The 23,314-nt window shown below is 47.8% G+C and overlaps 1 protein-coding gene across 1 annotated transcript in view; it reads left to right on the plus strand.

The window, feature by feature from the left end:
- Positions 1–11,257: 11,257 nt before the first annotated feature.
- Positions 11,258–23,314, plus strand: part of LOC311142788 (dendritic cell-specific transmembrane protein-like) — a 75,374-nt gene continuing 63,317 nt past the window's right edge. Inside the window, exon 1 of the mRNA XM_084178463.1 lies at positions 11,258–11,797. Within this exon, the coding sequence (XP_084034589.1) occupies positions 11,421–11,797 (377 nt within the window). The 5' untranslated portion in view covers positions 11,258–11,420. The remainder of the gene's footprint in view (positions 11,798–23,314) is intronic.

Below are 23,314 nucleotides of genomic sequence, written 5' to 3' on the forward strand. Positions count from 1 at the left end.
GTTTAAAATCACTTACATCCCTGGGTCCCAGAACGGGAAGGCAGATGCCCTGTCTCGGCGGTATGACACGGAGGAGAGGTCCGTTGAGCCCACTCCCATACTACCAAAGTCTTGTCTGGTGGCACCGGTGGTATGGGAGGTCGATGCAGAGATCGAGCGGGCGTTACGCACCGACCCAAGTCCTCCACAGTGTCCAGTGGGTCGGACGTACGTTCCGCTCGAGGTACGCGATCGCCTCATTTATTGGGCTCATACGTCCCCCTCCTCTGGACATCCAGGTATCGGCCGGACAGTTCACTGCCTCAGCACTAAGTACTGGTGGCCAACGTTAGCCAGGGATGTGAGGGTTTATGTCTCCTCCTGTTCGGTGTGTGCCCAGTGTAAGGCGCCCAGACATTTGCCCAGGGGTAAGCTACAACCCCTGCCCGTTCCACAACGACCCTGGTCCCACCTCTCGGTGGATTTTGTTACAGACCTTCCCCCCTCACAGGGGAATACTACCATCCTGGTCGTTGTGGATCGGTTCTCGAAGGCCTGTCGTCTCCTTCCCATGCCGGGTCTCCCTACTGCCCTACAGACCGCTGAGGCTCTGTTTACCCATGTCTTCCGGCATTACGGGGTACCCGAGGATATTGTGTCTGATCGAGGCCCCCAGTTCACCTCCAGTGTGGAGAGCGTTTATGGAACGGTTGGGGGTTTCGGTGAGCCTTACCTCGGGTTACCACCCGGAGAGTAATGGGCAGGTTGAACGTGTCAACCAGGATGTGGGTAGGTTTCTGAGGTCTTATTGCCAGGGCCGGCCGGAGGAGTGGGCGAGATACGTTCCGTGGGCCGAGATGGCGCAGAACTCTCTCCGCCACTCCTCCACCCAACTAACCCCTTTCCAGTGTGTGTTAGGGTACCAGCCGGTTCTGGCACCTTGGCACGAGAGCCAGATCGAGGCCCCTGCGGTGGATGAGTGGGTGCGGCGCTCGGAGGAGACATGGAACGCTGCCCACGTTCATCTGCAGCGGGCCATCCGTCGGCATAAGACGAGCGCCGATCTCCACCGCAGTGAGGGGCCTGTGTACGCACCTGGAGATCGAGTCTGGCTCTCGACCAGAAACCTGCCCCTCCGCCTGCCCTGCCGGAAGCTGGGTCGGCGGTTTGTGGGGCCATTCAAAGTCCTGAGGAGGTTGAACGAGGTGTGTTACATGTTAGAACTGCCTATTGATTACAGGAATATTAACCCCTCGTTCCATGTGTCTCTCCTCAGGCCGGTGGTAGCTGGTCCACTCCAGGACTATGAGATAGAAGAGACTCCTCCGCCCCCATTGGACATCGAGGGGGCTCCGGCGTACACTGTGAGGTCCATCCTTGATTCGAGACGCCGGATGGGGGGTCTCCAATATCTCGTGGAGTGGGAGGAGTACGGCCCGGAGGAGCGGTGCTGGGTGCCGAGGATGGACATATTAGACCTGTCCCTGCTGACCGAGTTCCATCGGGGTCATCCTACGCGCCCTGCTCCGCGTCGTCCTGGTCGTCCCCGAGGCCGGGATCGGCGCACGGCTGGAGCCGCGCGTCAAGGGGGGGGTACTGTCACGGTTTCGGCCGAGACTGCTCCTCCTCCTTGTTCGGGCAGGCTTCGGCGGTCGTCGTCCCCGGAGTACTAGCTGCCACCGTTCGATGTTTCATGTTTGTTTGGTTTTGTCTGTTTGTACACCTGTCCCTTGTTAGTGTTTGATTTGGTTGCCTATTTAGTTTCCGTGTGTGGGGGCAGGTGTTATGTGGTATTGTTTATTTGTCAAGCTGTTGCTCTCTGGTATTACTCTCAGGATTGTTGTTTTCCGAGAGTCCGCACTGTGTGCGCTATCGTCAGTTTACGCACTGTGTGTTTTGTGCGTACTTTGTATTTTGCCTCCCGGTTGGGTTGGCTGTTCGCCTGTTTGGTGCTGTATTTTTGTTACTAAAGTCTGTTGACGAACGCCCGTGTTTCCTGCGCTTGATTCCTCACCGCATCTACACTCAGCTACTGACACTTATTCAGCCAGTTAGTTAGCTAGAATTCATTGTAGTTGGTGTTTTAGTATGGATGGTTTGGAAACACAGGTTTAAGGTGTCATTCATATATTATGACGACATTTTGTGACATATTGGTTTCCAGCAAGGGTTTTTTCGGCTGTGTGTGCCGATTCTGTACATCCTTCCTCTTTCTGGTGCATTGCATCGTGTTTTTGTGACATATTGGTTTCCAGCAAGGTTTTTTTCGGCTGTGTGCCGATTCTGTACATCCTTCCTCTTTCTGGTGCATTGCAGCGTTACCAAGTTGAAAACAACTGTGAGATAAAGATGGGTCCCTGTCATGCCTTGAACATTCAAACTGTAGATACAACAGGTCTGTAACTGTAGATACAACAGGTCTGTAACTGTAGATACAACAGGTCTGTAACTGTAGATACAACAGGTCTGTAACTGTAGATCCAACAGGTCTGTAACTGTAGATACAACAAGTCTGTAACTGTAGATACAACGGGTCTGTAACTGTAGATACAACAGGTCTGTAATTGTAGATCCAACAGGTCTGTAACTGTAGATACAACAGGTCTGTAACTGTAGATACAACAGGTCTGTAACTGTAGATACAACAGGTCTGTAACTGTAGATACAACAGGTCTGTAATTGTATTTGAAATGCATACTGTATTTAGTAACTTTTGAATGACTTTTGAGTATTTTGTCATTTGTGTAACACTGGCCTGAACTACAATCCAATGTATTTTGTAACAAGATACTTCGAGACCTGTCATTTGTATTGTCGAAATATTAAATACTGTTCAATACCTTTCATCCTGCATTGGTGTCAGTAGTCTGCTGGTTTTATGGTGTGAAAAGAGTGTCTGTTAAATGACCAACATTTAAATGTTTAAATGAACACTTGCAAAGCATGCTGGGTATTATTTTAATGAGCTCTGCCACTAAAACAAGGCCAATAATAACACCCAGTGTGCTTTGCATTTGTACATTTTGACATTAACATTTTGGTCATTTAGCATTCTTATTCAGAGCGTCTTACATTCAACCAAGGTAGATAAACAACCACATATCAAAGTCATAGCAAGTAAAACGTTTTATGTTCCCATTACTGAGAATGTTGTTGTAGTGAAGGTGTATATGAAACAGTGTTTCTTCCGTCTGTCACGGTTTCGGCCGAGGCTGCTCCTCCTCCTTGTTCGGGCAGGCTTCGGCGGTCGTCGTCCCCGGAGTACTAGCTATCACCGTTTGATGTTTTTGTTGTCTGTTTGGTTTTGTCTGATTGTGTACACCTGTTTCCTGTTTGGTTAATTATGTCTCCTATAAGTTTCTCGTTTGGTTAGTCTTGTGTTGTGTGTTATTGTTCGCCTGTCATCAGGTCGGCTCGTTGTTTGTTTGTTGTTTTCCCTGTCGTCGCACTGTACTGTTTTCGTGCGCCTTGGTATACTAGCCTTTTGCGAATTGTTGCGCATCGTCCGCCTCTTGTTTGTTTTGAGGCCAGTGTTTTGTATATTTTTGGTCGTGTTCAGTAAAGTATTGGACTTAGCTTCTGTGTCTGCGTTTGACTCCTTCACCACATCTACATCAGCCGTTGTGACATCGTCCCTACCTGGGCTTGAACCAGGGACCCTCTGCACACATCGACAACAGTCACCCTCGAAGCACCGTTACCCGTCGCTCCACAAAAGCCGCGGCCCTTGCAGAGCAAGGGAAACAACTACTTCAAGGTCTCAGAGCGAGTGACGTCACCGATTGAAATGCTACTAGCGCGCACCGCTAACTAGCTAGCCATTTCACACCGGTTACATATACTTGAAAAGGTATTTTAGATTTGGATTATTGTTTCATACAAAATACAGGTATTTTATCTAGCTACAATACATAGAACAATTATTTTGAATTTTAGTTTGATACATTGGTCTTTTTAGTATCTTGTATTTGTAACAAGTTACATGGTGATGTATCTTTTGCCCAGCTCTGGTTGCAGGTATATTTTATTTTAATATTGTGATAAAGGAAATGATAAAATAAAGAAAAAAGTATCCCATGGGTTGATAGAGTTGTAGATGAATGAGAGAGTCAAGGGTTGCATACCCTACAATGAACTTTCTGCTCTTCACTTTTATGACAGAAATAAACCACTATTTGTCATACAAGGAGGGAGTCATATGCCATCTGGAAATAGGTAAATGCCACAATATATTTTTGTTACATTGTTTCTTGTTTTGAGAAATTTTTAATTAATTTCCTACTTTTTGTGTTTCTTTGTGAACTAGCCTGTATATCATTAGATTACAGTTTGTTGTCCGTAGACACTACAGAAGGAATGATAAAGGCTACTCATCTAACGTTGATTTGTCATACAAATAAGGAAGCAGCATTTCTCTAAATAAGTTATCAGTTGTCAACACATGCTTTTCTCTGCGTGTCTTGAAGTTGGAACCAAACCAAGTCATCCAATCACAAACCATTACAGCATTACACAACAGACCATCACACACATCTTTACAGCATTCCTATGTAAGTATGCTCATTGACTATAGCTCAGCATTCAACACCATAGTACCCTCCAAGCTCATCATTAAGCTCCAGGCCCTGGGTCTGAACCCCGCCATGGGTTAGTGTTAGGGTTAGGGTTAGGAATACCTAACCTATGTAAGTATGCTCATTGACTATAGCTCAGCATTCAACACCATAGTACCCTCCAAGCTCATCATTAAGCTCAGGGCCCTGGGTCTGAACCCCGCCATAGGTTAGGGTTAGGGTTAGGGTTAGGAATACCTATGTAAGTATGCTCATTGACTATAGCTCAGAATTCAACACCATAGTACCCTCCAAGCTCATCACTAAGCTCCAGGCCCTGGGTCTGAACCCCGCCATGGGTTAGGGTTAGGGTTAGGGTTAGGAATACCTAACCTATGTAAGTATGCTCATTGACTATAGCTCAGCATTCAACACCATAGTACCCTCCAAGCTCATCATTAAGCTCAGGGCCCTGGGTCTGAACCCCGCCATGGGTTAGGGTTAGGGTTAGGGTTAGGGATGCCTATGTAAGTATGCTCATTGACTATAGCTCAGCCTTCAACACCATAGTACCCTCCAAGCTCATCATTAAGCTCCAGGCCCTGGGTCTGAACCCCGCCATGGGTTAGGGTTAGGGTTAGGGTTAGGAATACCTATGTAAGTATGCTCATTGACTATAGCTCAGCCTTCAACACCATAGTACCCTCCAAGCTCATCATTAAGCTCCAGGCCCTGGGTCTGAACCCCGCCATGGGTTAGGGTTAGGGTTAGGGTTAGGAATACCTATGTAAGTATGCTCATTGACTATAGCTCAGCCTTCAACACCATAGTACCCTCCAAGCTCATCATTAAGCTCCAGGCCCTGGGTCTGAACCCCGCCATGGGTTAGGGTTAGGGTTAGGGTTAGGAATACCTATGTAAGGATGCTCATTGACTATAGCTCAGCCTTCAACACCATAGTACCCTCCAAGCTCATCATTAAGCTCCAGGCCCTGGGTCTGAACCCCGCCATGGGTTAGGGTTAGGGTTAGGGTTAGGAATACCTATGTAAGTATGCTCATTGACTATAGCTCAGCATTCAACACCATAGTACCCTCCAAGCTCATCATTAAGCTCGGGGCCCTGGGTCTGAACCCCGCCATGGGTTAGGGTTAGGGTTAGGGTTAGGGTTAGGAATACCTATGTAAGTATGCTCATTGACTATAGCTCAGCATTCAAAACCATAGTACCCTCCAAGCTCATCATTAAGCTCCAGGCCCTGGGTCTGAACCCCGCCATGGGTTAGGGTTAGGGTTAGGGTTAGGAATACCTATGTAAGTATGCTCATTGACTATAGCTCAGCCTTCAACACCATAGTACCCTCCAAGCTCATCATTAAGCTCCAGGCCCTGGGTCTGAACCCCGCCATGGGTTAGGGTTAGGGTTAGGGTTAGGAATACCTATGTAAGGATGCTCATTGACTATAGCTCAGCCTTCAACACCATAGTACCCTCCAAGCTCATCATTAAGCTCCAGGCCCTGGGTCTGAACCCCGCCATGGGTTAGGGTTAGGGTTAGGGTTAGGAATACCTATGTAAGTATGCTCATTGACTATAGCTCAGCATTCAACACCATAGTACCCTCCAAGCTCATCATTAAGCTCGGGGCCCTGGGTCTGAACCCCGCCATGGGTTAGGGTTAGGGTTAGGGTTAGGAATACCTATGTAAGGATGCTCATTGACTATAGCTCAGCCTTCAACACCATAGTACCCTCCAAGCTCATCACTAAGCTCCAGGCCCTGGGTCTGAACCCCGCCATGGGTTAGGGTTAGGGTTAGGGTTAGGAATACCTATGTAAGTATGCTCATTGACTATAGCTCAGCATTCAACACCATAGTACCCTCCAAGCTCATCATTAAGCTCCAGGCCCTGGGTCTGAACCCCGCCATGGGCAACTGGGTCCTGAACTTCCTGACAGGCTGCCCCCAGGTGGTGAAGGTAGGAAACAACATCTCCACTTCGCTGATCCGCAACACTGGGGCCCCACAAGGGTGCGTGCTCAGCCCACTCCTGTACTCCCTGTTCACCCATGACTGCGTGGCCAAGCACGCCTCCAACTCAATCATCAAGTTTGCAGACAACACAACAGTAGTAGGCTTGATTACCAACAATGACGAGACCGCCTACAGGGAGGAGGTGAGGGCTCTGGGAGTGTGGTGCCAGGAAAATAACCTCTCACTCAACATCAACAAAACAAAGGAGATGATCGTGGACTTCAGGAAACAGCAGAGGGTGCACCCCCCTATCCACATCGACGGGACCGCAGTGGAGAAGGTGGAAAGCTTCAAGTTCCTTAGCGTACACATCACCGACAAACTGAAATGGTCCACCCACGCAGACAGTGTGGTGAAGAAGGCGCAACAGAGCCTCCTCAACCTCGGGAGGCTGAAGAAATTTGGCTTGGCACCTAAAACCCTCACAAACCTTTACAGATGCACAATTGAGAGCATCCTGTCGGGCTGTATCACCGCCTGGTACGGCAACTGCACCACCTGCAACCGCAGGGATATCTAAAGGGTGGTGCGGTCTGCCAAACACATTACCGGGGGCAAATTACCCGCCCTCCAGGACACATACAGCACCTGATGTCATAGGAAGGCCAAAAAGATCATCAAGGACATCAACCACCCGAGCCGCTGCCTGTTCACCCCGCTATTTATTTATATATATATTTTGTTTAATTAACCTTTATTTAACCAGGTAAGCGAGTTGAGAACAAGTTCTCATTTACAACTGCGACCTGACCAAGATAAAGCAAAGCAGTGCGATAAAAACAACAACACAGAGTTACATATGGAATAAACAAAACGTTCAGTCAATAACACAACAGAAAATATATATACAGTGTGTGCAAATGTAGCAAGTTATGGAGGAAAGGCAATAAATAGGCCATAGTGCAAAATAATTACAATTAGTATTAACACTGGAGTGATAGATGTGCTGAAGATGATGTGTAAATAGAGATACTGGGGTGCAAATTAGCAAAATAAATAACAATATGGGGATGAGGTGGTTGCAGAGCATATGAGCGGAGTGGAGCGGTGAGAATCTCAGCTCCTCGCTCACGGAGCTGTTCACCCCTCCGCTCCCCCCGCTCAAAGCCACATCAGGCCAGTCCGCTCATTATCACTCAGCGCTCAACGCAGTTTGCATCGCGCTCCACTCAAATCGCCCCCCGCTCACTCCAAAAAAGGAACAAAATCTGCATGTATTTCACTTTTAGCTTAAACCACAGCCTTACTTTATCTCCCCGAATGTGTTGCATACAGACTCATCTCGGATTATCCATTCTGTCTTGAAACGGGGATCTAACACTGACGCTAAAATGAGATGTTAATCAGTATAGTATATTCCATAGCGAATTGACACGTTGTTTGCCAATGTTTCTGCAAAAGCAGCGATGCCCATTGGAAGTGCAGCGTGAGTGTAATCGGTGAGCAGGGATTTGATTTCTGTGACAGCAGGGAGGATCATCCCCAGGTTCCCCAGCTCCTTCTGCATTTTGTCTGTGAGGTCCGGTAGTGGTGTCAGCACACTAAATTGGTCATTTAGCAGACGCTCTTATCCAGAGCGACTTACAGGAGCAATTAGGGTTAAGTGCCTTGCTCAAGGGCACATCGACAGATTTTTCACCTAGTCGGCTTGGGGATTAGAACCAGCAACCTTTCGGTTACTGGTACAACGCTCTTAACCACTAAGCTACCTGCCGCCCCACACTGACAAGGTGCGTCAGCTGCCGTACTTGATTCAGGGTGATGTTAGCAACGTTAGACTTGAGTTTGTTTTGCCATAACGGGTCTTTTTGGAACAACCGGATGAACGACTGAATCATCCGCAGCTGGCTGCTCCATCGAATGGCGCAGGCATTTGTGGGGCGGACACCTAATTGGTCGGTTTCCTCTGTGCTCTTGCGTACACTTTTCACCAGGTGCCCGACTTTCACTAACAGCCTATTAATGTTGTCGTGCTCGTTAACGGCGTTTTTGATCGCCAGCTGAAGCATGTGAATGGGGCATCTCAGATGTAAATTTGACAGTAAAGTACTGATTTATCATAGTTTCTTGGGGGGGGTGTAGCCCGGTTGAGCTGCGCTGGCGAAGTGTTGCATCCCTTCGCGTTCTCCTTTACTCAGCGGTTCATAGTCCATGAAAATCATTTCAAAAAATGCTACATCCAGCTCTCTTTTTCTCTCCCTTGCTATGGTTGGGCATTTGCGTGCAGTGAATAAACTTTTGAATTCCTCAACCCTTTTCTCTTGTTGCTGCTGCTGCTCCTCTCGCTCTATAAAATACAAATTCATGGACGACACAAATTAAATTAAACAGATGGATTCTGGGTCAGGCTTGAGCATGCTTCAGACTCGTGGTGTGAGCGAGCGAAATTGGAGCGGGACATAGGGTGACGCTCCGTCCTTTTAAAAATGCCGCTCTGCGCTCTGTTCAAAATCCATCCGCTCACGCTCCACGCTCGCTCCCGCTCCACTCCGCTCATATGCTCTGGGTAGTTGGGTGGGCTAATTACAGATGGGCTGTGTACAGGTGCAGTGATCGGTAAGGTGCTCTGACAACTGATGCTTAAAGTTAGTGAGGGAGATAAGAGTCTCCAGCTTCAGAGATTTTTGCAGTTCGTTCCAGTCATTGGCAGCAGAGAACTGGAAGGAATGGCGGCCAAAGGAGGTGTTGGCTTTGGGGATGACCAGTGAGATATACCTGCTGGAGCGCATACTATAGGTGGGTGTTGCTATGGTGACCAATGAGCTAAGATAAGGCGGGTATTTGCCTAGCAGTGATTTATAGATGACCTGGAGCCAGTGGGTTTGGCGACGAATATGTAGTGAGGGCCAGCCAACGAGAGCGTACAGGTCACAGTGGTGGGTAGTATATGGGGCTTTGGTGACAAAACGGATGGCACTGTGTTAGACTACATCCAATTTGCTGAGTAGAGTGTTGGAGGCTATTTTGTAAATGACATCGCCGAAGTCAAGGATCGGTAGGATAGTCAGTTTTACGAGGGCATGTTTGGCAGCATGAGTGAAGGAGGCTTTGTTGTGAAATAGGAAGCCGATTCTAGATTTAACTTTGGATTGGAGATGCTTAATGTGAGTCTGGAAAGAGAGTTTACGGTCTAACCAGACACCTAGGTATTTGTAGTTGTCCACATATTCTAAGTCAGACCCGCCGAGAGTAGTGATTCTAGTCAGGCGTGCGGGTGCAAGCAGCGTTCAATTGAAGAGCATGCATTTAGTTTTACTAGCGTTTAAGAGCAGTTGGAGGCTACGGAAGGAGTGTTGTATGGCATTGAAGCTCGTTTGGAGGTTTGTTAACACAGTGTCCAATGAAGGGCCAGATATATACAAAATGGTGTCGTCTGCATAGAGGTGGATCTGAGATTCACCAGCAGCAAGAGCGACATCATTGATATACACAGAGAATAGAGTCGGCCCAAGAATTGAACCCTGTGGCACCCCCATAGAGACTGCCAGAGGTCCAGACAACAGGCCCTCCGATTTGACACATTGAACTCTATCTGCGAAGTAGTTGGTGAACCAGGCGAGGCAGTCATTTGCGAAACTAAGGCTATTTAGTCTGCCAATAAGAATGCGGTGATTGACAGTCGAAAGCCTTGGCCAGGTCGATGAAGACGGCTGCACAGTACTGTCTTTTATCGATCGCGGTTATAATATCATTTAGGTCCTTGAGCGTGGCTGAGGTGCACCCATGACCAGCTCGGAAACCAGATTGCATAGCGGAGAAGGTACGGTGGGATTGGAAATGGTCGGTGATCTGTTTGTTAATTTGGCTTTCAAATACTTTCGTAAGGCAGGGCAGGATGGATATAGGTCTGTAACAGTTTGGATCTATAGTGTCACCCCCTTTGAAGAGGGGGATGACCGCGGAAGCTTTCCAATCTCTGGGGATCTCAGACGATACAAAAGAGAGGTTGAACAGGCTAGTAATAGGGGTTGCGACAATTTCGGCGGCTAATTTTAGAAAGAAAGGGTCCAGATTGTCTAGCCCAGCTGATTTGTAGGGGTCCAGATTTTGCAGCTCTTTCAGAACATCAGCTGTCTGAATTTGGGTGAAGGAGAGGGGGGGGCATGGGCAAGATGCAGCGGAAGGCGAAGTCAGTACAGGTGCATCAAAGCTGGGACCGAGAGAATGAAAAACAGCTTCTATCTCAAGGCCATCAGACTGTTAAATAGCCATCACTAGCACATTAGAGGCTGCTGCTGGCTATTGAACTCACTGGCCACTTTAAGAAATGGAACACTAGTCACTTTAATAATGTTTACATATCTTGCACTACTCATCTCATATGTATATACTGCATTCTATTCTATAATATTCTACTGTATCTTAGTCCATGCCGCTCTGTCATTGCTTGTCCATATATGTATATATTCTTAAATCCCATTCCTTACTAGTTTTGTGTGTATTGGGTATATGTTGTGAAATTGTTAGATATTACTTGTTAGATATTACTGCACTGTCGGAGCTAGAAGCACAAGCAGTTCGCTACACCCGCTATAACATCTGCTAAACACGTGTATGTGACAAATAACATTTGATTTGATTTGATTTGACATGCCATTTCAAAACCTGCTTCTATGATTAGATTACTGCAATTGTGGTTAGGGGATTTACATACTGTTCCTTTAAACAAGAGACACAGTGGAGCAGTCTGACAGTCAGAGATAGGGTTAGACAGACAGACAGACAGAGAGAGGGTTAGGGTTAGACAGACAGTCAAAGAGAGGTAGCATCAGAGTGAAGAGGAGAGCTCCACTGGAACTTAAGATACACTTATTTCTCCATATTATTTTACCCTCAACCTGCTCCTCCTACTACAATGCCATCAAGACTTGAGAGGCTGAGACTGGCTCTGGTCCGGTTCTGGTCCATGATGGTCCTGCTCTACACCTCGGACCACAGGAAGGGCTGGAGACATATCCTCCTCCACTTCCTCACCTGCCTGACCCTGAGCCTGGCCTTGGGGGGGGTCCTCTTACTGGGCCTCTACTTCTCTCTGGACTACAGCCTAGTGGGGTGTGGAGCCATCTCAGGCTGCTGCTCCCTCCTGGTGACGGCTGTCCTGTTCTGCTCCAAGAGAGTCCGCTGCTTCTTCTTGCTGTTCCTCATCTCCTGCACTATGAAGCAGGGCAGGAACCTGCTACTGTCGGCTGGCACTGGGCTGGTGCTCCTCTGGAACATCCAGAACACCTTAAGGTGGGTTAGGGTAAGGGGGTTAGGGTAAGGGATTAGGCTTAGGGTAAGGGTTATTAGGCTTACACTCTTAGAAATAAGGGTACGGTTAGGGTACAAATTGTTCCCTGGGGTACAAAAATCAAAATACACGTCAAATTCAAATCAAAATGTACTAAGTGGAGGGGTGGTGGTACTGTGTTACTAAGTGGAGGGGTGGATGTACTGTGTTACTAAGTGGAGGGGTGGTTGTACTGTGTTACTAAGTGGAGGGGTGGTTGTACTGTGTTACTAAGTGGAGGGGTGGTGGTCCTGTGTTACTAAGTGGAGGGGTGGTGGTACTGTGTTACTAAGTGGAGGGGTGGTGGTCCTGTGTTACTAGGTGGAGGGGTGGTGGTACTGTGTTACTAAGTGGAGGGGTGGTGGTACTGTGTTACTAAGTGGAGGGGTTGGTACTGTGTTACTAAGTGGAGGGGTTGGTACTGTGTTACTAAGTGGAGGGGTGGTGGTACTGTGTTACTAAGTGGAGGGGTGGTTGTACTGTTTTACTAAGTAGAGGTGTGGTGGTACTGTGTTACTAAGTGGAGGGGTGGTTGTACTGTGGTACTAGGTGGAGGGGTGGTTGTACTGTGTTACTAAGTGGAGGGGTGGTGGTACTGTGTTACTAAGTGGAGGGGTGGTTGTACTGTTTTACTAAGTAGAGGGGTGGTGGTACTGTGTTACTAAGTGGAGGGGTGGTGGTACTGTGTTACTAAGTGGAGGGGTTGGTACTGTGTTACTAAGAGGAGGGGTGGTGGTACTGTGTTACTAAGTGGAGGGGTGGTGGTACTGTGTTACTAAGTAGAGGGGTGGTGGTACTGTGTTACTAAGTGGAGGGGTGGTTGTACTGTGGTACTAGGTGGAGGGGTGGTTGTACTGTGTTACTAAGTGGAGGGGTGGTGGTACTGTGTTACGAAGTGGAGGGGTGGTGGTACTGTGTTACTAAGTGGAGGGGTGGTGGTACTGTGTTACTAAGTGGAGGGGTGGTGGTACTGTGTTACGAAGTGGAGGGGTGGTTGTACTGTGTTGCTAAGTGGAGGGGTGGTGGTACTGTGTTACGAAGTGGAGGGGTGGTTGTACTGTGTTACTAAGTGGAGGGGTGGTGGTACTGTGTTACGAAGTGGAGGGGTGGTTGTACTGTGTTACTAAGTGGAGGGGTGGTTGTACTGTGTTGCTAAGTGGAGGGGTGGTGGTACTGTGTTACGAAGTGGAGGGGTGGTTGTACTGTGTTACTAAGTGGAGGGGTTGGTACTGTGTTACTAAGTGGAGAGGTGGTTGTACTGTGTTACTAAGTGGAGGGGTGGTGGTACTGTGTTACTAAGTGGAGGGGTGGTTGTACTGTGTTGCTAAGTGGAGGGGTGGTGGTACTGTGTTACTAAGTAGAGGGGTGGTTGTACTGTGTTACTAAGAGGAGGGGTGGTGGGACTGTATTACTAAGTGGAGGGGTGGTGGTCCTGTGTTACTAAGTGGAGGGGTGGTTGTACTGTGTTACTAAGTGGAGGGGTGGTGGTCCTGTGTTACTAAGTGGAGGGGTGGTTGTACTATGTTACTAAGTGGAGGGGTGGTGGTCCTGTGTTACTAAGTGGAGGGGTGGTTGTACTGTGTTACTAAGTGGAGGGGTGGTGGTACTGTGTTACTAAGTGGAGGGGTGGTGGTACTGTGTTACTAAGTGGAGGGGTGGTGGTACTGTGTTACTAAGTAGAGGGGTGGTTGTACTGTGTTACTAAGAGGAGGGGTGGTGGGACTGTATTACTAAGTGGAGGGGTGGTGGGGTGGTTGTACTGTGTTACTAAGTGGAGGGGTGGTGGTACTGTGTTACTAAGTGGAGGGGTGGTGGTACTGTGTTACTAAGTGGAGGGGTGGTGGTACTGTGTTACTAAGTGGAGGGGTGGTGGTACTGTGTTACTAAGTAGAGGGGTGGTGGTACTGTGTTACTAAGTGGAGGGGTGGTTGTACTGTGTTACTAAGTGGAGGGGTGGTGGTCCTATGTTACTAACTGGAGGGGTGGTTGTACTGTGTTACTAAGTGGAGGGGTGGTTGTACTGTGTTACTAAGTAGAGGGGTGTGGTACTGTTTTACTAAGTAGAGGGGTGGTGGTACTGTGTTACTAAGTGGAGGGGTGGTTGTACTGTGTTACTAAGTGGAGGGCTGGTGGTCCTATGTTACTAAGTGGAGGGGTGGTTGTACTGTGTTACTAAGTGGAGGGGTGGTGGTACTGTGTTACTAAGTGGAGGGGTGGTGGTACTGTGTTACTAAGTGGAGGGGTGGTGGTACTGTGTTACTAAGTGGAGGGGTGGTGGTACTGTGTTACTAAGAGGAGGGGTGGTGGTACTGTGTTACTAAGTGGAGGGGTGGTGGTACTGTGTTACTAAGTGGAGGGGTGGTGGTACTGTGTTACTAAGTGGAGGGGTGGTTGAACTGTGTTACTAAGTGGAGGGGTGGTGGTACTGTGTTACTATGTAGAGGGGTGGTGGTACTGTGTTACTAAGTAGAGGGGTGGTGGTACTGTGTTACTAAGTGGAGGGGTGGTGGTACTGTGTTACTAAGTGGAGGGGTGGTGGTACTGTGTTACTAAGTGGAGGGGTGGTGGTACTGTGTTACTAAGTGGATAGGTGGTGGTACTGTGTTACTAAGTGGATAGGTGGTGGTACTGTGTTACTAAGTGGAGAGGTGGTGGTACTGTGTTACTAAGTGGAGGGGTGGTGGTACTGTGTTACTAAGAGGAAGGGTGGTGGTACTGTGTTACTAAGTGGAGGGGTGGTTGTACTGTGTTGCTAAGTGGAGGGGCTGTGGTACTGTGTTACTAAGTGGAGGGGTGGTTGTACTGTGTTGCTAAGTGGAGGGGTGGTTGTACTGTGTTACTAAGTGGAGGGGTGGTGGTACTGTGTTACTAATTGGAGGGGTGGTGGTACTGTGTTACTAAGTGGAAGGGTGGTGGTACTGTGTTACTAAGTGGAGGGGTGGTGGTACTGTGTTACTAAGTGGAGGAGTGGTGGTACTGTGTTACTAAGTGGAGGGGTGGTGGTACTGTGTTACTAAGTAGAGGGGTGGTGGTACTGTGTCACTAAGTGGAGGGGTGGTTGTACTATGTTACTAAGTGGAGGGGTGGTGGTACTGTGTTACTAAGAGGAGGGGTGGTTGTACTGTGTTACTAAGTGGAGGGGTGGTGGTACTGTGTTACTAAGTGGAGGGGTGGTGGTACTGTGTTACTAAGAGGAGGGGTGGTTGTACTGTGTTACTAAGTGGAGGGGTGGTGGTACTGTGTTACTAAGTGGAAGGGTGGTGGTACTGTGTTACTAAGTGGAGGGGTGGTGGTACTGTGTTACTAAGTGGATAGGTGGTGGTACTGTGTTACTAAGTGGAGGGGTGGTGGTACTGTGTTACTAAGTGGAGGGGTGGTGGTACTGTGTTACTAAGTGGAGGAGTGGTGGTACTGTGTTACTAAGTGGAGGGGTGGTGGTACTGTGTTACTAAGTGGAGGGGTGGTGGTACTGTGTTACTAAGTGGAGGGGTGGTGGTACTGTGTTACTAAGAGGAGGGGTGGTTGTACTGTGTTACTAAGTGGAGGGGTGGTGGTACTGTGTTACTAAGTGGAAGGGTGGTGGTACTGTGTTACTAAGTGGAGGGGTGGTGGTACTGTGTTACTAAGTGGATAGGTGGTGGTACTGTGTTACTAAGTGGAGGGGTGGTGGTACTGTGTTACTAAGTGGAGGGGTGGTGGTACTGTGTTACTAAGTGGAGGAGTGGTGGTACTGTGTTACTAAGTGGAGGGGTGGTGGTACTGTGTCACTAAGTGGAGGGGTGGTGGTACTGTGTTACTAAGTGGAGGGGTGGTTGTACTGTGTTACTAAGTGGAGGGGTGGTTGTACTGTGTTACTATGTAGAGGGGTGGTGGTACTGTGTTGCTAAGTGGAGGGGCTGTGGTACTGTGTTACTAAGTGGAGGGGTGGTTGTACTGTGTTGCTAAGTGGAGGGGTGGTGGTACTGTGTTATTAGGTGGAGGCGTGGTGGTACTGTGTTACTAAGTGGAGGGGTGGTGGTACTGTGTTACTAAGAGGAGGGGTGGTTGTACTGTGTTACTAAGTGGAGGGGTGGTGGTACTGTGTTACTAAGTGGAGGGGTGGTGGTACTGTGTTACTAAGTGGAGGGGCTGTGGTACTGTGTTACTAAGTGGAGGGGTGGTTGTACTGTGTTACTAAGTGGTGGGGTGGTGGTACTGTGTTACTAGGTGGAGGGGTGGTTGTACTATGTTACTAAGTGGAGGGGTGGTGGTACTGTGTTACTAAGTGGAGGGGTGGTGGTACTGTGTCACTAAGTGGAGGGGTGGTGGTACTGTGTTACTAAGTGGAGGGGTGGTTGTACTGTGTTACTAAGTGGAGGGGTGGTGGTACTGTGTTACTAAGTGGAGGGGTGGTTGTACTGTGTTACTAAGTGGAGGGGTGGTTGTACTGTGTTACTATGTAGAGGGGTGGTGGTACTGTGTCACTAAGTGGAGGGGTGGCAGTGGTCCACTGACCCAGACAAGGAGGAACGCACCCCACCCCCCCACCCACCCTTCCTCCTCACCACCCAGCCAGGAATGCATCCTGTACACTCAGTCAGCCAGCCACAACTAACACTGAAGAGTTAGAATAATATATTTATAAATAAATATATAAGGGGATTGGAAATGATGCAGACAATTACATTGATAGAAGCCACAATATGTATGCAATATTAAAGCTGATCCACCCCCTCAAAAACAAAACAAATACACTGAAGAGTTAAGCTCTATTCCTATATACACACTAGATTTACATTTTAATCATTTAGCAGACGCTCTCATCCAGAGCAACTTACAAATTGGTGCATCCAATTTATGATAGCCAGTGGGACAAAAACATTTCATGGGGGGGGTGTGTTAGACAGACACATAGTTGACAGGCTACAGAAGAAGGCTACAATAATGTAAAGGAGATCGGAGTGAAACGAACTAAACATCTGGGAAAGCGAGAGAGCGGGGCCTCCCTCACTTACGTTTCACTGAAACACTCAAATATAACTCTCCCAACTTCCACTTTAGAAATTATAATTGTTGTAAACTACAGCGGTTCAATGTTTCTAGGAATAGAATAACTTAGTTTATTCAGCTAGCAACTTGGTACAGTATTCTTCCGTGAAAACCGTCCAGGGCACCGAATCCAATGACTCCAAAGCCAACTAGCATGCCAGCCTCCAATGACACGGTTTAGCACCAATACTCGGTTACAACAAACCATCAGTGTGTTAACACGCCAAGCAGATAAATTGTGTCCGTGTCTAACGTTGTGTAAAGTGTTGGGTTAGTTTTGACAGTTTGAGTGATTACGTCGTCAACTTATTCAGCCAGTTAGTTAGCTAGAATTCATTGTAGTTGGTGTTTTAGTATGGATGGTTTGGAAACACAGGTTTAAGGGTTCATTCATATATTATGACGACATTTTGTGACATATTGGTTTCCAGCAAGGGTTTTTTCGGCTGTGTGTGCCGATTCTGTACATCCTTCCTCTTTCTGGTGCATTGCAGCGTTACCAAGTTGAAAACAACTGTGAGATAAAGATGGGTCCCTGTCATGCCTTGAACATTCAAACTGTAGATACAACAGGTCTGTAACTGTAGATACAACAGGTCTGTAACTGTAGATATAACAGGTCTGTAACTGTAGATACAACAGGTCTGTAACTGTAGATCCAACAGGTCTGTAACTGTAGATACAACAGGTCTGTAACTGTAGATACAACAGGTCTGTAACTGTAGATACAACAGGTCTGTAACTGTAGATACAACAGGTCTGTAACTGTAGATACAACAGGTCTGTAACTGTAGATACAACAGGTCTGTAACTGTAGATACAACAGGTCTGTAACTGTAGATACAACAGGTCTGTAATTGTATTTGAAATGCATACTGTATTTAGTAACTTTTGAATGACTTTTGAGTATTTTGTCATTTGTGTAACACTGGCCTGAACTACAATCCAATGTATTTTGTAACAAGATACTTCGAGACCTGTCATTTGTATTGTCGAAATATTAAATACTGTTCAATACCTTTCATCCTGCATTGGTGTCAGTAGTCTGCTGGTTTTATGGTGTGAAAAGAGTGTCTGTTAAATGACCAACATTTAAATGTTTAAATGAACACTTGCAAAGCATGCTGGGTATTATTTTAATGAGCTCTGCCACTAAAACAAGGCCAATAATAACACCCAGTGTGCTTTGCATTTGTACATTTTGACATTAACATTTTGGTCATTTAGCATTCTTATTCAGAGCGTCTTACATTCAACCAAGGTAGATAAACAACCACATATCAAAGTCATAGCAAGTAAAACGTTTTATGTTCCCATTACTGAGAATGTTGTTGTAGTGAAGGTGTATATGAAACAGTGTTTCTTCCGTCTGTCACGGTTTCGGCCGAGGCTGCTCCTCCTCCTTGTTCGGGCAGGCTTCGGCGGTCGTCGTCCCCGGAGTACTAGCTATCACCGTTTGATGTTTTTGTTGTCTGTTTGGTTTTGTCTGATTGTGTACACCTGTTTCCTGTTTGGTTAATTATGTCTCCTATAAGTTTCTCGTTTGGTTAGTCTTGTGTTGTGTGTTATTGTTCGCCTGTCATCAGGTCGGCTCGTTGTTTGTTTGTTGTTTTCCCTGTCGTCGCACTGTACTGTTTTCGTGCGCCTTGGTATACTAGCCTTTTGCGAATTGTTGCGCATCGTCCGCCTCTTGTTTGTTTTGAGGCCAGTGTTTTGTATATTTTTGGTCGTGTTCAGTAAAGTATTGGACTTAGCTTCTGTGTCTGCGTTTGACTCCTTCACCACATCTACATCAGCCGTTGTGACACCGTCCCTACCTGGGCTTGAACCAGGGACCCTCTGCACACATCGACAACAGTCACCCTCGAAGCACCGTTACCCGTCGCTCCACAAAAGCCGCGGCCCTTGCAGAGCAAGGGAAACAACTACTTCAAGGTCTCAGAGCGAGTGACGTCACCGATTGAAATGCTACTAGCGCGCACCGCTAACTAGCTAGCCATTTCACACCGGTTACATATACTTGAAAAGGTATTTTAGATTTGGATTATTGTTTCATACAAAATACAGGTATTTTATCTAGCTACAATACATAGAACAATTATTTTGAATTTTAGTTTGATACATTGGTCTTTTTAGTATCTTGTATTTGTAACAAGTTACATGGTGATGTATCTTTTGCCCAGCTCTTGTTGCAGGTATATTTTATTTTAATATTGTGATAAAGGAAATGATAAAATAAAGAAAAAAGTATCCCATGGGTTGATAGAGTTGTAGATGAATGAGAGAGTCAAGGGTTGCATACCCTACAATGAACTTTCTGCTCTTCACTTTTATGACAGAAATAAACCACTATTTGTCATACAAGGAGGGAGTCATATGCCATCTGGAAATAGGTAAATGCCACAATATATTTTTGTTACATTGTTTCTTGTTTTGAGAAATTTTTAATTAATTTCCTACTTTTTGTGTTTCTTTGTGAACTAGCCTGTATATCATTAGATTACAGTTTGTTGTCCGTAGACACTACAGAAGGAATGATAAAGGCTACTCATCTAAAGTTGATTTGTCATACAAATAAGGAAGCAGCATTTCTCTAAATAAGTTATCAGTTGTCAACACATGCTTTTCTCTGCGTGTCTTGAAGTTGGAACCAAACCAAGTCATCCAATCACAAACCATTACAGCATTACACAACAGACCATCACACACATCTTTACAGCATTCCTATGTAAGTATGCTCATTGACTATAGCTCAGCATTCAACACCATAGTACCCTCCAAGCTCATCATTAAGCTCCAGGCCCTGGGTCTGAACCCCGCCATGGGTTAGGGTTAGGGTTAGGGTTAGGAATACCTATGTAAGTATGCTCATTGACTATAGCTCAGCCTTCAACACCATAGTACCCTCCAAGCTCATCATTAAGCTCCAGGCCCTGGGTCTGAACCCCGCCATGGGTTAGGGTTAGGGTTAGGGTTAGGAATACCTATGTAAGTATGCTCATTGACTATAGCTCAGCCTTCAACACCATAGTACCCTCCAAGCTCATCATTAAGCTCAGGGCCCTGGGTCTGAACCCCGCCATGGGTTAGGGTTAGGGTTAGGGTTAGGAATACCTATGTAAGTATGCTCATTGACTATAGCTCAGCATTCAACACCATAGTACCCTCCAAGCTCATCATTAATCTCCAGGCCCTGGGTCTGAACCCCGCCATGGGTTAGGGTTAGGGTTAGGGTTAGGGTTAGGAATACCTATGTAAGTATGCTCATTGACTATAGCTCAGCCTTCAACACCATAGTACCCTCCAAGCTCATCATTAAGCTCAGGGCCCTGGGTCTGAACCCCGCCATGGGTTAGGGTTAGGGTTAGGGTTAGGAATACCTATGTAAGTATGCTCATTGACTATAGCTCAGCATTCAACACCATAGTACCCTCCAAGCTCATCATTAATCTCCAGGCCCTGGGTCTGAACCCCGCCATGGGTTAGGGTTAGGGTTAGGGTTAGGATTAGGAATACCTATGTAAGTATGCTCATTGACTATAGCTCAGCCTTCAACACCATAGTACCCTCCAAGCTCATCACTAAGCTCCAGGCCCTGGGTCTGAACCCCGCCATGGGTTAGGGTTAGGGTTAGGGTTAGGAATACCTATGTAAGGATGCTCATTGACTATAGCTCAGCATTCAACACCATAGTACCCTCCAAGCTCATCATTAAGCTCCAGGCCCTGGGTCTGAACCCCGCCATGGGTTAGGGTTAGGGTTAGGGTTAGGAATACCTATGTAAGGATGCTCATTGACTATAGCTCAGCCTTCAACACCATAGTACCCTCCAAGCTCATCATTAAGCTCCAGGCCCTGGGTCTGAACCCCGCCATGGGTTAGGGTTAGGGTTAGGGTTAGGAATACCTATGTAAGGATGCTCATTGACTATAGCTCAGCCTTCAACACCATAGTACCCTCCAAGCTCATCATTAAGCTCCAGGCCCTGGGTCTGAACCCCGCCATGGGTTAGGGTTAGGGTTAGGGTTAGGAATACCTATGTAAGTATGCTCATTGACTATAGCTCAGCCTTCAACACCATAGTACCCTCCAAGCTCATCACTAAGCTCCAGGCCCTGGGTCTGAACCCCGCCATGGGTTAGGGTTAGGGTTAGGGTTAGGAATACCTATGTAAGGATGCTCATTGACTATAGCTCAGCCTTCAACACCATAGTACCCTCCAAGCTCATCATTAAGCTCCAGGCCCTGGGTCTGAACCCCGCCATGGGTTAGGGTTAGGGTTAGGGTTAGGAATACCTATGTAAGTATGCTCATTGACTATAGCTCAGCATTCAACACCATAGTACCCTCCAAGCTCATCATTAAGCTCCAGGCCCTGGGTCTGAACCCCGCCATGGGCAACTGGGTCCTGAACTTCCTGACAGGCTGCCCCCAGGTGGTGAAGGTAGGAAACAACATCTCCACTTCGCTGATCCGCAACACTGGGGCCCCACAAGGGTCCGTGCTCAGCCCCCTCCTGTACTCCCTGTTCAGCCATGACTGCGTGGCCAAGCACGCCTCCAACTCAATCATCAAGTTTGCAGACAACACAACAGTAGTAGGCTTGATTACCAACAATGACGAGACAGCCTACAGGGAGGAGGTGAGGGCTCTGGGAGTGTGGTGCCAGGAAAATAACCTCTCACTCAACATCAACAAAACAAAGGAGATGATCGTGGACTTCAGGAAACAGCAGAGGGTGCACCCCCCTATCCACATCGACGGGACCGCAGTGGAGAAGGTGGAAAGCTTCAAGTTCCTTAGCGTACACATCACCGACAAACTGAAATGGTCCACCCACGCAGACAGTGTGGTGAAGAAGGCGCAACAGAGCCTCCTCAACCTCGGGAGGCTGAAGAAATTTGGCTTGGCACCTAAAACCCTCACAAACCTTTACAGATGCACAATTGAGAGCATCCTGTCGGGCTGTATCACCGCCTGGTACGGCAACTGCACCGCCTGCAACCGCAGGGATATCTAAAGGGTGGTGCGGTCTGCCAAACACATTACCGGGGGCAAATTACCCGCCCTCCAGGACACATACAGCACCTGATGTCATAGGAAGGCCAAAAAGATCATCAAGGACATCAACCACCCGAGCCGCTGCCTGTTCACCCCGCTATTTATTTATATATATATTTTGTTTAATTAACCTTTATTTAACCAGGTAAGCCAGTTGAGAACAAGTTCTCATTTACAACTGCGACCTGACCAAGATAAAGCAAAGCAGTGCGATAAAAACAACAACACAGAGTTACATATGGAATAAACAAAACGTTCAGTCAATAACACAACAGAAAATATATATACAGTGTGTGCAAATGTAGCAAGTTATGGAGGTAAGGCAATAAATAGGCCATAGTGCAAAATAATTACAATTAGTATTAACACTGGAGTGATAGATGTGCAGAAGATGATGTGTAAATAGAGATACTGGGGTGCAAATTAGCAAAATAAATAACAATATGGGGATGAGGTGGTTGAAGAGCATATGAGCGGAGTGGAGCGGTGAGAATCTCAGCTCCTCGCTCACGGAGCTGTTCACCCCTCCGCTCCCCCCGCTCAAAGCCACATCAGGCCAGTCCGCTCATTATCGCTCAGCGCTCACGGAGCTGTTCACCCCTCCGCTCCCCCCGCTCAAAGCCACATCAGGCCAGTCCGCTCATTATCGCTCAGCACTCACGGAGCTGTTCACCCCTCCGCTCCCCCCGCTCAAAGCCATATCAGGCCAGTCCGCTCATTATCGCTCAGCGCTCACGGAGCTGTTCACCCCTCCGCTCCCCCCGCTCAAAGCCACATCAGGCCAGTCCGCTCATTATCGCTCAGCGCTCACGGAGCTGTTCACCCCTCCGCTCCCCCCGCTCAAAGCCACATCAGGCCAGTCCGCTCATTATCGCTCAGCGCTCACGGAGCTGTTCACCCCTCCGCTCCCCCCGCTCAAAGCCACATCAGGCCAGACCGCTCATTATCGCTCAGCGCTCACGGAGCTGTTCACCCCTCCGCTCCCCCCGCTCAAAGCCACATCAGGCCAGTCCGCTCATTATCGCTCAGCGCTCACGGAGCTGTTCACCCCTCCGCTCCCCCGGCCCAAAGCCACATCAGGCCAGTCCGCTCATTATCGCTCAGCGCTCACGGAGCTGTTCACCCCTCCGCTCCCCCCGCTCAAAGCCACATCAGGCCAGTCCGCTCATTATCGCTCAGCGCTCACGGAGCTGTTCACCCCTCCGCTCCCCCCGCTCAAAGCCACATCAGGCCAGTCCGCTCATTATCGCTCAGCGCTCACGGAGCTGTTCACCCCTCCGCTCCCCCCGCTCAAAGCCACATCAGGCCAGTCCGCTCATTATCGCTCAGCGCTCACGGAGCTGTTCACCCCTCCGCTCCCCCCGCTCAAAGCCACATCAGGCCAGTCCGCT

This window comes from Coregonus lavaretus (assembly GCF_964263955.1).
Source record: "Coregonus lavaretus genome assembly, chromosome: 1".
Classification (NCBI taxonomy): Eukaryota; Metazoa; Chordata; class Actinopteri; order Salmoniformes; family Salmonidae; genus Coregonus; species Coregonus lavaretus.